Below are 12,801 nucleotides of genomic sequence, written 5' to 3' on the forward strand. Positions count from 1 at the left end.
TGCCCTGTCTCTAGGATAGCTTTCTTGTCCTTTCCCCAGGAAACCTTCCTTGCCATGTCTCTATGAAAACTACCTTGTCCTGTCCCTTGGAAAGCTTACTTGCCCTGACCCTAGACGATATATCTATGAAATTGTCCTGTTTCTAGACGAGATTCTTCTCCCTGTTCCTTAATGAACTATCCTGCCCAGGTTCTAGACGAGCTAGTGTGACGCTCACACCACTGAGACAACTTCTCTTCACTTAGTTGATTCCACAAGTGTTCCGGGATACGTTGCATCGAGCAGAAACCCAATTCGTCATTTTCGTCAATTATCCTCAATTTGCATTAGATGCTGTTGAGTTTATAATTGCCAATTAATAACTCTTGGTATTCTTGTTGAAATAATTTCAAAGATATGATGGGACAGGTTAAGACAAATTTACGCTTGTAGTACTGGTAGTAGTTTGCCCGGATGCTATTTCTCATACGATCATACTGGAGGTAAACTGACAGGTTTCACGCTGTTGATGGACCATGTTCACTGTTTATGTTACTGTCGTTTCTCAGATGAGCGCGAACTACTAGATCCAGTGTTTACAGGAAATTTATATATTCCTAAAAGTAGGAATAGGCACGTCCAGCATAACATCTAGACATAAAGGATTGATAATTTAAGTACCAGATCATTAATAGAGTTGTCATCTTGAAGAGTTGCGAGTGTAGCTCGACACGTTAGTTAATAGTGTACATGTGCTTATGTAACAACTATATAGCACAATGATCACGAGTATAACCTGTACTAGTATCATCATTAATGAGCACTTAAAATAGAACGACACGTAGCGTTGGTTGACTCGTCCAGCTTAATGTTTTAGAATATTAATGCTTTGTTTGAATGTGAATTTTGTAATAACTCCTCGTCAAAGTGTGTGTTCAGTCAAATCCTGATACCCTAGGCCTGTGGGTCTCTTTTCTTCAATTGTAAAATCAAATTACAAATCTTACATGACTACAACATTAGATCTTTAACTCGGAGGCGCCGTATCTATAGGTCAGCGCCGAAATGTTTTCGAAATGGGAAAGCATGTCCAACTCTGCCTGTAGCACACGCCACTCATATAATGTCCATTGAAGAGTGTGTGTCAGTGAGGAGGTGTGAAAACTCCATGAAAAGGTCAATTGTAAAAATGTGACGCCGTTTATTGTAAATGTTTCAAGCCACATTTCACCGTGACAGTTGGAAATCTAAACTGTGCCCGATGATCAAGTGTATCATATTTGATCTGGCTAAAAGTTTTCATGTGCGTGTTGACATCAGTGACTGGTTTATCTGGACCAGAAATGATTTTTTACAGACCGATGGTAAAGCAGTAATGTTGTTGATTGCTCTGTAGCAAAAATACTCGCTTTGCATGTAAAATGTTCATAATTAAGAAAAGAAAAACAAAACATGCTTCCTTCATATATGCTATCATATTACATTATATCAATATCCATTTGTCGTCATGGAGTGTTCGTTGTCATAATAGTGCACAGTGATTTTACAAAATCGTACATTCATTTAACCATGACGTAGTATCCTATAATTATATGATTAACACAATGAAGTTCAGTTTGTATCTAGTTCTTTGTCTGTATCTATTTCTGCACGCTAAACTATCTGCCCATGTGCGTCTGTTTCTATGTACATGCGTGACATTCTAATCCAGATACGCCTAAAGTTTTACTGCCTATCAGATAGAACACATACCATAACCAAGGTGGCTTATAGAAGGCTCGCTTCTTCACAAAATGCCGATTTTAGTGATAAATGTAGAACCTGATATCTCAGCAGGGTTTTAGCAGAAGAAATATTATGTTATTACGCACTCCTTATCGAACTATAGACCTTCTGCAGTTCAGGTAAGTTTTACATGTTTTCGTAGAGGGACTTATTGAGAAATGTTTTTCTCAAGATTTTGAGAGTGTCAAAAATGACAGACATACGAAATGGAAGTCTTATTGTTTCACTTTTTCAGCGAAATTCGATATTGTAAACCCATGTAGTGTCATGTCAGTTGTTTACCCTGTTCATAACAACACAACATTAATGTTAAGTTACAGCCTTGCTACAATTTCTACACTAAAATTTGTAAAATGACCTTTTCATCCTAAGATATTACCTTACGAAAAATGACAATCATCAATTCATCGTGACATAGAGCAACGTCAGTTTCTTGTGTTTAGCACAAGCTAAAATGATTTCAATAGGCATTTTCAGAAATGTAAAGTAACTTTTAATTGCAAACTTTATAACATTTTTTAGATACTTGCTACCATATCAGTAATATTTCGAGCAGAAGTATATCACTTCTACGGTTTGAACGATCTTGAAAAGGGCCATATGAATTCTTGAAAGAACGTCTTCGGAGTTAAGGTGAACACAGCTAGCACAAAGGTATATGATTCTTTTACATACCTTCATCAACATGATGGAATGATTAATTGGGGTACAAAAGTGAGGAATCTGATATATAAAAAAGGATATGAAAATATCCCTTTTCACGCAGAAAGAAAAATTTGTTAGTTGTGTACAGCCCATGTGGAATGCTCGTGTCTGTCGTGTTGTACATTCATGTTGCTTGCCAGTGGTAAGCAATAAACTGCTGCGCTCTATTTGACTCTAAAACCACAGCAAATACACTGCTTGTGACGGGTGTGAGCAGGTCTCAAAGGTTGTTAAAATTTAAGTTGTAGGAAATATATAACATCATACATAGGATAATTAATCAATCCTAACACACAAAATTGTAGTATTTAATCGCAACATAAATCCATACACTTCACATATATATTCCATAGCTAACGTAATATGGAGGAGTATATTTCACGAGTTCAATATAGTAAATGATTTTTCAATTAATGGAGAGCTCTTATTGCAAAAAAGGAATTTCAAAAACGTGTGTGAAAACACCATCAGCTGGAACAACTGGAAACCTTTTAAAACAAGAACGTAACCAATTGTCGAAACTTTGAAAAAAGACCTTACAGCTTCATCTCAATAGAATATGTTTATCCTGATCCCGAAGAGCTAACAAGCCGATTCAGGAAAATTTACAATTCTATAACCCAACAAACATATCTTCTCCACACATTCTACATAATTCATCAACCTCGGTTTATCGCCCAATTACATAAGAAATGTGATCAGATTGACTCTAACAGCTGTAGGGGGATTACACTAAGCAGCTGCTTTGGTAAACTGTTTTGCAAGGTTATTTATAAAAAAAATAATGGATCTCATGGAAAAATTGTCAGTCAGGATTTAGAAAGGGCTACCAAACAGATAATGTATTTGTCCTAAAAGACTTGTCTTGTATATTTGTAGATTTGCTTCAGTTGGCAGATCATTACTCTGAGCAAAGTTACTGTCAAATAAAATCTCAGGAAATGTGTTGAAATAATATCATGACTATATATTGTTATTTCATATAAGGTGTAAACTGATAAGGGCATTTGAAAATCCTTTAAATCGAACACTGAGGTAAGACAAGGATGCAATTTGTCTCCCACATTGTTTATAATATACCTCAAAGATCTCCCACATTAATTCAGGCCTGGTAGGAATAATGGTTTAAAAACTTATCATTTGTCTTTGTTGGGTTTTTAGCTATCTCCATTTACATGTATTAGTCTTATCAACAAATCACCATCACATCTGCGACAGGCGTGATAGATCTATTTTCCAATAAGGTCGCGGAACATTTTACATGGGCGTGTGCATGTGTGTTGTACTGATCTCAGGAAATAGCTTCTGTGAGAAATTCTTAAATGCAAATTATTGAGGGAAATTCTAAAATGCAAATTGTAGAGATTTTCTTTGCAAAGATTATATTTCGTAAACTGTGTAATTGTGAAGATGTTGAAAGTGAATGGTGGATAGACAAGAAGTTATGACTTAAGTTGACATATCATGTTGAATAATGCAAGGAAATGTAGAGAAAAAATATCATTCAAACAATCGCAATGCTATTTCAATAGCGGTACGTATATATATTGCAATGATATCACGATAGTAGCATACATATTGCACGATTAAGGGTCGCATATTTGCACGGCGAATAACTGTGCCACCCCCATCCCCAAAATAATTTGTCTGTTATTTTACGAGTATATTGGCTATGATGTCATTGCAACAATTTCAGTTAGTACCTAGATCTGATACAGTTGTATATTGTTTTGGCATCAACGTTCTGTCTGTACGTAATATCCGTAAATTTTAGATTATCTTCAGATTCAATTATTGGTTAACTCGTAAATATATCCACCTCTACTCCACCTATATCCAACCTTTGTGTATATCATTTAGGTCGAAGCATTGATGGAGACAGTATGGCGGTTAGACATATAATCCTGCTCATACTTGCGCTGATCTGCTTCCAGAACACCAACAGCTGTAAGTTCCACCAATACCTGAACTCTCACAAAATGGTTAACATATGTGAATATATATAAGTGATAATTCACCGTCTTGTCGGATCATAAATATAATATTTTGGGAACACAAATCGTACTATGCGAGACTTTTTACACACGATGGTAATACTCTCTCACGCAATGTTTAAAATATTCGGTATTTATGCATTAATTTCACTAACTGAAGTTACCTTAGAAATTGCGTATGAACACAATGATGTAGCGAACCGCCCCATGTATCTTAGTGTCAACTGATATATATTGAAACACAAATCTAAACATATCTTTTCCTTTAGGCAATAGTTTATTTAGATAGTATACCTATTTATCTTATTAAAAGTAATTCCTGCCAGTTTACCACATTTGCATATGTATCGGGTATGTTCATATAGATCACACTATCCATTATATGATGAATCATAACCACATTTACCATTTGTTTCATCCGAAAGATCGTTGGTCCGGTGTCACAGTCGACAGTAGTGCTTGGTATGAACTGACCAATCTCGATGTAACGATCATCGGAAAGACCTCCTTGATATTTGCCGTCCTTGGTTGCAAAGGAGCAGATCTTGTATTCTATCAATATGTTGACTCGGGAAGCTACGTATATCTGCGTCTCGGCGACGCCGACAACACCTACTCCATCATGTTCGCAAACACGCACTGCGACAGCACTGGTTGCTCTCCTGGTGGCTATGAAATCGCCTCCCACCTGGACTGTAACGCCTACAAGGTGTTCTGGGCGCAGTGGGACAATCAGGGTGGCTTCCAGGTCGGCCATGACAACATCATCGGGGAAAACGCTTTCATGTACATGAACTATAACCTCAACAACGACGGCGTGTTCAATCTGCGGTACGCAAAGATATCTGTCAATGTGGACAACGTGTACGTCAACTGGCAGTTTCATATAGGTAAACATTGCGCTTGTGCTTAACTATCCAATCAAAAGCATGAACGGATAATTAGTGGAATAATATCCACTGTGAAATACGGTCTGATTGGTTGTATGAAAGACGTTGAAAAATGGACTCTCCCCTCATAGCGTAAGCCATGACGTACATGTAATCATACAGTTTTCAAAGCGAGGTTAAACACATTCCACACACTTATATAATGAACATTAAAAGTTTCTATTGATTGATTAAAATATTCCTTTGCAAAAGCTTCTTGAAAATAGAACGCCATAAACCTACATATTTTTTGTTTTAGACAATCCACCTGAGATCAGCAATCCTAACCCTGACGGTCTTACAGTGACTAGTTTAAGCGAGGACTCCGCCATCGGTTCCAGCGTCTTAGCATTTACAGGAACCGACCTTGAAAACGACACTCTACTATGGGCAGAACTGAGCTCAGATTCAAACAAGTATACTATTGACTACACTGATGACACAATTAGAACTAACGCTACCTTCGACTATGAAGCCCAGATCTACTATTCCGTAGTATTAGCGTAAGTGCATATACCATTGACCTGTTTAGATGAAACACTTACACGCACTCAATAACATGTTTAATGTCATCACGAGTGTCATTGCCAAAGGTTATATATCCCCAGAGAAATATCCATTAGTAGTGTGTCTGGCGCATCGGAAGAAGCTTTTTCAAAACTACAATACATACAGAATACTGTACATACAGAATACTTGTTTTGTCTCTCTCACCCCACAGCTCTCTCACATGGCACCAGTCATCCAAGCCTTTCAGTTCTGATGTTCGGTACAATCGTGACGCTTTTAAGATTTGGCTGTCGATCATTCTGACCTACTCCTGCTGTAACTCCTTGCCACAACACCTATCAAAGGACTGTGTCTATCCATATTCAAATGAAACCGAATGATATCCCTATTTCAAAACTGCTATCACAATGTATGATTTGTTCTCATAACAGCGCTGTGGGCATCCGTACAGGCACATACGTCGCGATAAAGAATGTCACTCATTAGTTAAGTATCAGTGTTATGCTCTCGCGCTTTATAACAGATTAGATCAAAAGTTACTGAACGGTAGCACTCGTCCTTCGAAAACGTTATAGCCATGTTCGGTTTGGCATATATATAATGTATGACATTCAAGGTTCTTTTCATGAAGTCTACTCGTGAATCTTTATTTCTCTACCACCTTGCAGTGTGTTTGACGGATCCGAAATAACCAACGCATCCTTTAACATGGAAATAATTGACGTTGATGACACAGTTCCAACGCTAACTATCAACAGTGATCTTACTATGCTCGAGGAACAGCCAGTCGACTACAAGCTGGGAGGCTTCTTCGTTTTGGAGGACCCAGACAGTCAAACATTTACTTACACAGTTTCAGGTGGGTGATCGTCAAGCAAAGTCTCTCTACCGTCAGTGTCACAATGGTATTATTGTCACTGTTAACTGTTTCAGGTACAGACGAAGCGTTTTTCAAGGTCAACTCTGACGGTGTACTACAAGTAAAATCTCGCGTGGATAGAGAGAGTCTCGGAGCCAGCACCTTGACCTTCACCCTTAATGTTACTGATCCCGGAGGACAGACGACAAGCAGCGACTTGAACATTACAGTAACCGACATTAACGACAACATCCCATCATGTGATGCTGACGTCTATTTCGTACACGTGGAAGAGGCGGGAACAGACAGTAGGTTTTACGCACGACGTATAACTATATATTTCTGCTCACTGATATAAACTGCAGCTTATCAGGGTTCCATAGCCTTAATGTTATAGCGCCATTACAATAGGCTTCTGGATATTGAATAGGTACAGCATTTGGGGGTGGGGTTGGGTTTTGATTTAAAATGGTCTGGAGAAAAGCGATGATGCTTTCGTTAAATTCATACTCACGACAACTGCCTATTTCTATATCAGCTTTAGATAATGCATGTACAGATCATTGTATCAGTTGTTCACGATGTTCCTTCTAGATGTGAAGGTCCTAGATATGGCATGCAGCGACGCCGACAGCGGAGACAACGCTCAAGTCAGCGCAAATATATCCGATGGAAACAGCGCTGGGGTGTTCTCAAGTACACAATTCCAAATCTTTGCGGACACAAGTATGATAGACTACGAAGCCCTTCGCAATACTAATTACACCTACTATCTCAGCGTTGATGTCTACGACGTACCGTCTGAAGGCCCAGCTAACACCGGACGTATAACCATCGTTGCTGAGGTAAAAATAACCCTTTCTGTAGTGAACACATGCAGTTTAAGTGTGGAAGATTTTAGCCATGCATGATACCCTGAACGTGTACTTTAAACCAATCTAAAAACATATAATTGAAAAAGAAAATGTGTTTGTACGGAAATACGCAAAGACACACTAATATACACACAGGGACGCAGGTGTACCCGTTGTTCGCAATTGTATTAATCTCTTTGACAAGGTAACCGGCAAGAATGAACATGCTCCGACGTGGACGTCTCCTTCTCCCACGGGCGGCAAATTCCCTGACGTGACTGTAAGTGAAGATGCCGTTCCAGGTACAAGCCTTGTCACATACGCCGCCGCAGATGCTGACGATGGGATTGATGGTGTTGTCAAATATGAAATCGTCTCAATCACGTCAGGTGAGTCGCGTATATAAACAGAAAAAAGTGAGTCCCATACTGTCATATCATAATATCAACAAAACAGCTGCGATATATATGCACACGATGTATGTAAGTCTTTTTCTTTGAAAAGTGTAATTGTCTGTCGAAGCTTATAGAACGTAGAATTGATGGTGATCACAGAACATGTTCAATATCTGAATACATATAAGCTATACGGTGCAAAAAACGTAGGGGGTAGTGGGTTCTTCAAGGCACATCTTCTGACCTATTTGGTATATCTAATTGGTGCTAATGGTTGATGTGATGAGATGGTGGCGCACTAAGTCGTTAAAGAGGTCGGGAAATCGAAAATTTGCATTTTGCAGGCAACGTCACTAATATTGGGTAAAACAACCCTTGTTGGCCATCGTTGACGAATCGACGAATGTCAGCTTGACTCATGTTGTTTCTGTCATCAGTTAGAGGTTGATGGATTTTGTCGTTAACGCATACGTCTGCCAATGACGTCCCAGACGTGTTCAATTTGGGGAAAGGTCAGGCCTGGGTGCTGGCCATTGCATGACTTGGATGTTTTGCTGTTGGATGAATTGGGTCACAATCTTGGCACGATGAGCATGTGCATTATCGTCTTGTGCAAATTGTGCAAATGTCACCATGAGTGGTGCAATGATGTTGTCTCAATAGTATTGACCTATGACTCTGCCCTGGACAATATAAAGCGCGGTTCGTCTAATTATTGAGATACCACCCCATACCATTATGGACCTACCACCTAAAACGATCATGCTATAATTTCCATAATACGCTCAGTAGGACGTCTCCATACTAGATTCCTTCGGTCATGGAAGTCGAGAGTGAACCTCGATTCGTCAGAAAACATGACATTAGCCCAACTTCGATTTTCCCAGTGCTAACGTTCCCTACACCACGCCTCAGATTCAAGTGACGTGCAGTTGTTGTTTTTTATGACACGTGGACGTCGTGCACGCAAATATAATTTTTTACAGCTGATTTTTCAACCGATTATAATGCCATCATTTTTACTAATCTGTCCTGGGTTGGAGTTGTTGCCCTTGAGCGTCCAGAGCAGCGTTGATCATCGACGTTATCGGGCCCACAATCTGCTGATGACAGATTGAGAAACATGCAGCGTTCGGGCAAGAATATTCAGACGTGTGCCCACCTGCAACATGCTTATGGCACGTAAACGTTCAGCACGCTGCAAACGGCGCATTATCATTGCTGTTGCTTCCTTCATGATTAAAGTGTGTCTGATGATTGGTTTCAAGAAAGAAATATCCGTCTGTTCACAACCGAGTCTGACAATGGTAAACCTGTCATGCCACCCCCTGCACGTGCTGTCCGAGGTCACGTGCTGCATGTCTCCAACACTGTTGTGTTTGGTAGTTTGATAGTTGTTCGAAAATATTCTTGCCACACAAATCACTTTCTTTGCCAGACACTGGTGTATTTTCCGTCAGTTTCACCTCAATACATAATATCCCCTACTTTTTTTGCATAGTATATATAAGATCATGGCAGATAGTGCGTGAATTAGTCTGCATTTTACGCCGCTTTGTACAGTTTTCAGTTAATTCTTGGCATTTGAACTTAATTTGGAAGGAACGTTTAACACTTTGGTGAAACCAACGAGCTTAATCAGCCAAAATCTGGGGTTGGAACTAATATCCTTGCGCTACATGGGGACGCGACTGGTACATATTTGCCCCCTCATGGTTTGTAAGCTTTAGAACAGGTATATCATAGTACAAAGTTAACGAAAATAATTCCTGTTAAAGACACCTCCGCAAGTGCTCCTGGGACGTTCCATATCGTACCCGAGACTGGGGAACTTCGGGTGGCCTCAACACTGGATGTCGACACAGGTGTCAGTAGCTACGACATCGTTGTCAAGGCTGTGGATGGTGGGCCGACACCGCTGGAAGTCACAGCAACGCAGAAGGTCAAGGTTGACGCTGCTAATGATAACGCACCGTTTTTTGACACCCCCATATACATGACTGCAGTGGATGAGCCTGCTACTGTTGAAGCTGCTGTTCTGAATGTTGCTGTCACTGATGTGGATGGTGACCCAGTTAGTTTGACCTTGACCGGGGCCTCTCTCTCTTTTTTTGATCTTTCGGGCACAACCATCTCGATCAAGCAGAACATCGATTACGAAACTGACACTTGCTACAACATTGGCATAACGTGAGTAGTTGAGATGACAGTGGTGGCTGTGATCGACGGACATCGGGAGTCTAAAACTGACATACTGTGTATTCTTGATAATTGAGACAAAACAGGCGGGAGTCTAAGATTGACATACTGTGTATTCTTGATAATTGAGACAAAACAGGCGGGAGTCTAAAACTGACATACTGTGTATTCTTGATAATTGAGACAAAACAGACGGGAGTCTAAGATTGACATACTGTGTATTCTTGATAATTGAGACAAAACAGGCGGGAGTCTAAGATTGACATACTGTGTATTCTTGATAATTGAGACAAAACAGACGGGAGTCTAAGATTGACATACTGTGTATTCTTGATAATTGAGACAAAACAGACGGGAGTCTAAAACTGACATACTGTGTATTCTTGATAATTGAGACAAAACAGACGGGAGTCTAAGATTGACATACTGTGTATTATTGATAATTGAGACAAAACAGGCGGGAGTCTAAGATTGACATACTGTGTATTCTTGATAATTGAGACAAAACAGGCGGGAGTCTAAGATTGACATACTGTGTATTCTTGATAATTGAGACAAAACAGACGGGAGTCTAAGATTGACATACTGTGTATTCTTGATAATTGAGACAAAACAGACGGGAGTCTAAGATTGACATACTGTGTATTCTTGATAATTGAGACAAAACAGACGGGAGTCTAAGATTGACATACTGTGTAATCTTGATAACTGAGACAAAACAGGCGGGAGCCTAAGACTGGCACATTGTTAATTCTTGGTAACGGAGATGACTGTGGTGGGTGTGGCAAAGAAATATCCGGAGACCTCTTTAGCAACAATTTCACACAATGCAAAAAAATTGTTTTCTTTTTACACATTTTGGTCGACGAAATTAGATCCCGCTATTCAATTATTTATTTGTCAATAAATACCATTTGTTACACACTTTTGTTGATACACAAGATTTTGTACAATAATACTGTATTTGTGACATCTCTAACGCGCAGTGCAAGTGACAGCGTGCACAACACGACCTCTGCCCTCACAGTGAAGGTGACAAATACCAATGACGAGGCACCGACCATAAATATCACCGCTGACAACACTATGTTTGAAGAGTACCCTGTGGGAACTGTAATCTACGGTCTGTACACAGTGACCGACCCCGATGGTCCTGACAACTTCTCCTACACCCTCAGTAGTATGTATATAACCATCTCTTACATTAGTTTCTAGTAACACCCTATCTTACACCGTCATTAGTATTTAGTGACACCCTGTCATACACCGTCAGTTATATTTAGTGACACCCTGTCATACACCGTCAGTAGTATTAAGTGACATCCTGTCATACACCGTCAGTAGTATTTAGTGACACCCTGTCAAACACTGTCAGTAGTATTTAGTGACACCCTGTCGTACATCGTCAGTAGTATTTAGTGACACCCTGTCATACACCGTCAGTTATATTTAGTGACACCCTGTCATACACCGTCAGTTATATTTAGTGACACCCTGTCATACACCGTCAGTAGTATTTAGTGACACCCTGTCATACACCGTCAGTAGTATTTAGTGAAACCCTGTCATACACCGTCAGTAGTATTTAGTGACACCCTGTCATACACTGTCAGTAATATTTAGTGACACCCTGTCATACACCGTCAGTAGTATTTAGTGACACCCTGTCGTACATTTTCAGTAGTATTTAGTGACACCCGGTCATACACCGTCAGTAGTATTTAGTGAAACCCTGTCATAGTCCGTCAGTAGTTTTTAGTGACACCCTGTCATACACCGTCAGTAGTTTTCAGTGACACCCTGTCATACATTTTCAGTAGTATTTGGGGCGGTCGGGTAGCCTGGTGGTTAAAGCGTTCGCTCGTCACGCCCGGGTTCGATTCCCGACATGGGTACAATGTGTGAAGCCCATTTCTGGTGTCCCCCGCCGTGATATTGCTGGAATATTGCTAAAAGCGGCGTAAAGCCATACTCACTCACTCACTCACTCAGTAGTATTTAGTGACACCCTGTCATACACCGTCAGTAGTATTTAGTGACACCCTGTCATACACCGTCAGTAGTATTTTGTGACACCCTGTCATACACCGTCAGTAGTAATTAGTGAGTGTATTGAAATCCTTTCCTGCACCTTAAGTTGTATTTAACGAAACCCTCTCCTACACCTTCAGCAATACGTATTGAAACAGTTTCTTAAATATTAGCTGTGTATAATGAAACCCTTTCCTAACCCTGCTACAATCCCTTGAACCATCTCCTAAACCTTCAGTAATCTCTACTGAAACTCTCATTCTACATTGATATTATTTTCAGACACACACGCTGATCTCTTCACCATCAATAGTGACGGATACCTAGTCATAGCGTCAAGAATTGACAGGGAGACGTTAACCAATGTTGACCTTATGGTGACCGTGGCCGTTGAGGACAGTGCGGGTAACTCGGCTAGTGCTGACGTGACTATCAGTGTACAGGACATTAATGACAACACACCCGCCTGTGGTCAGTCTGTGTTTACCATGCAGTTAGAAGAGGCAGGAACTGAAAGTAAGTAAGCTCAGCAGAGCAACATTTGAGTCCGTGACGTACATC

At 40.1% G+C, this 12,801-nt stretch overlaps 1 protein-coding gene across 1 annotated transcript in view; it reads left to right on the forward strand.

The window, feature by feature from the left end:
- Window positions 1-1,729: 1,729 nt before the first annotated feature.
- Window positions 1,730-12,801, forward strand: part of LOC124110755 (protocadherin-16-like) — a 32,557-nt gene continuing 21,485 nt past the window's right edge. Inside the window, exons 1-11 of the mRNA XM_046470139.2 lie at window positions 1,730-1,883; window positions 4,330-4,416; window positions 4,889-5,353; window positions 5,652-5,895; window positions 6,571-6,761; window positions 6,836-7,069; window positions 7,356-7,606; window positions 7,821-8,004; window positions 9,789-10,200; window positions 11,196-11,389; window positions 12,523-12,756. Coding sequence (XP_046326095.1) covers window positions 4,353-4,416; window positions 4,889-5,353; window positions 5,652-5,895; window positions 6,571-6,761; window positions 6,836-7,069; window positions 7,356-7,606; window positions 7,821-8,004; window positions 9,789-10,200; window positions 11,196-11,389; window positions 12,523-12,756 — 2,473 coding nt within the window. The 5' untranslated portion in view covers window positions 1,730-1,883; window positions 4,330-4,352. The remainder of the gene's footprint in view (window positions 1,884-4,329; window positions 4,417-4,888; window positions 5,354-5,651; window positions 5,896-6,570; window positions 6,762-6,835; window positions 7,070-7,355; window positions 7,607-7,820; window positions 8,005-9,788; window positions 10,201-11,195; window positions 11,390-12,522; window positions 12,757-12,801) is intronic.

This window comes from Haliotis rufescens, unplaced genomic scaffold, assembly GCF_023055435.1.
Source record: "Haliotis rufescens isolate VD_foot unplaced genomic scaffold, xgHalRufe1.0.p SCAF_6, whole genome shotgun sequence".
NCBI lineage: Eukaryota > Metazoa > Mollusca > Gastropoda > Lepetellida > Haliotidae > Haliotis > Haliotis rufescens.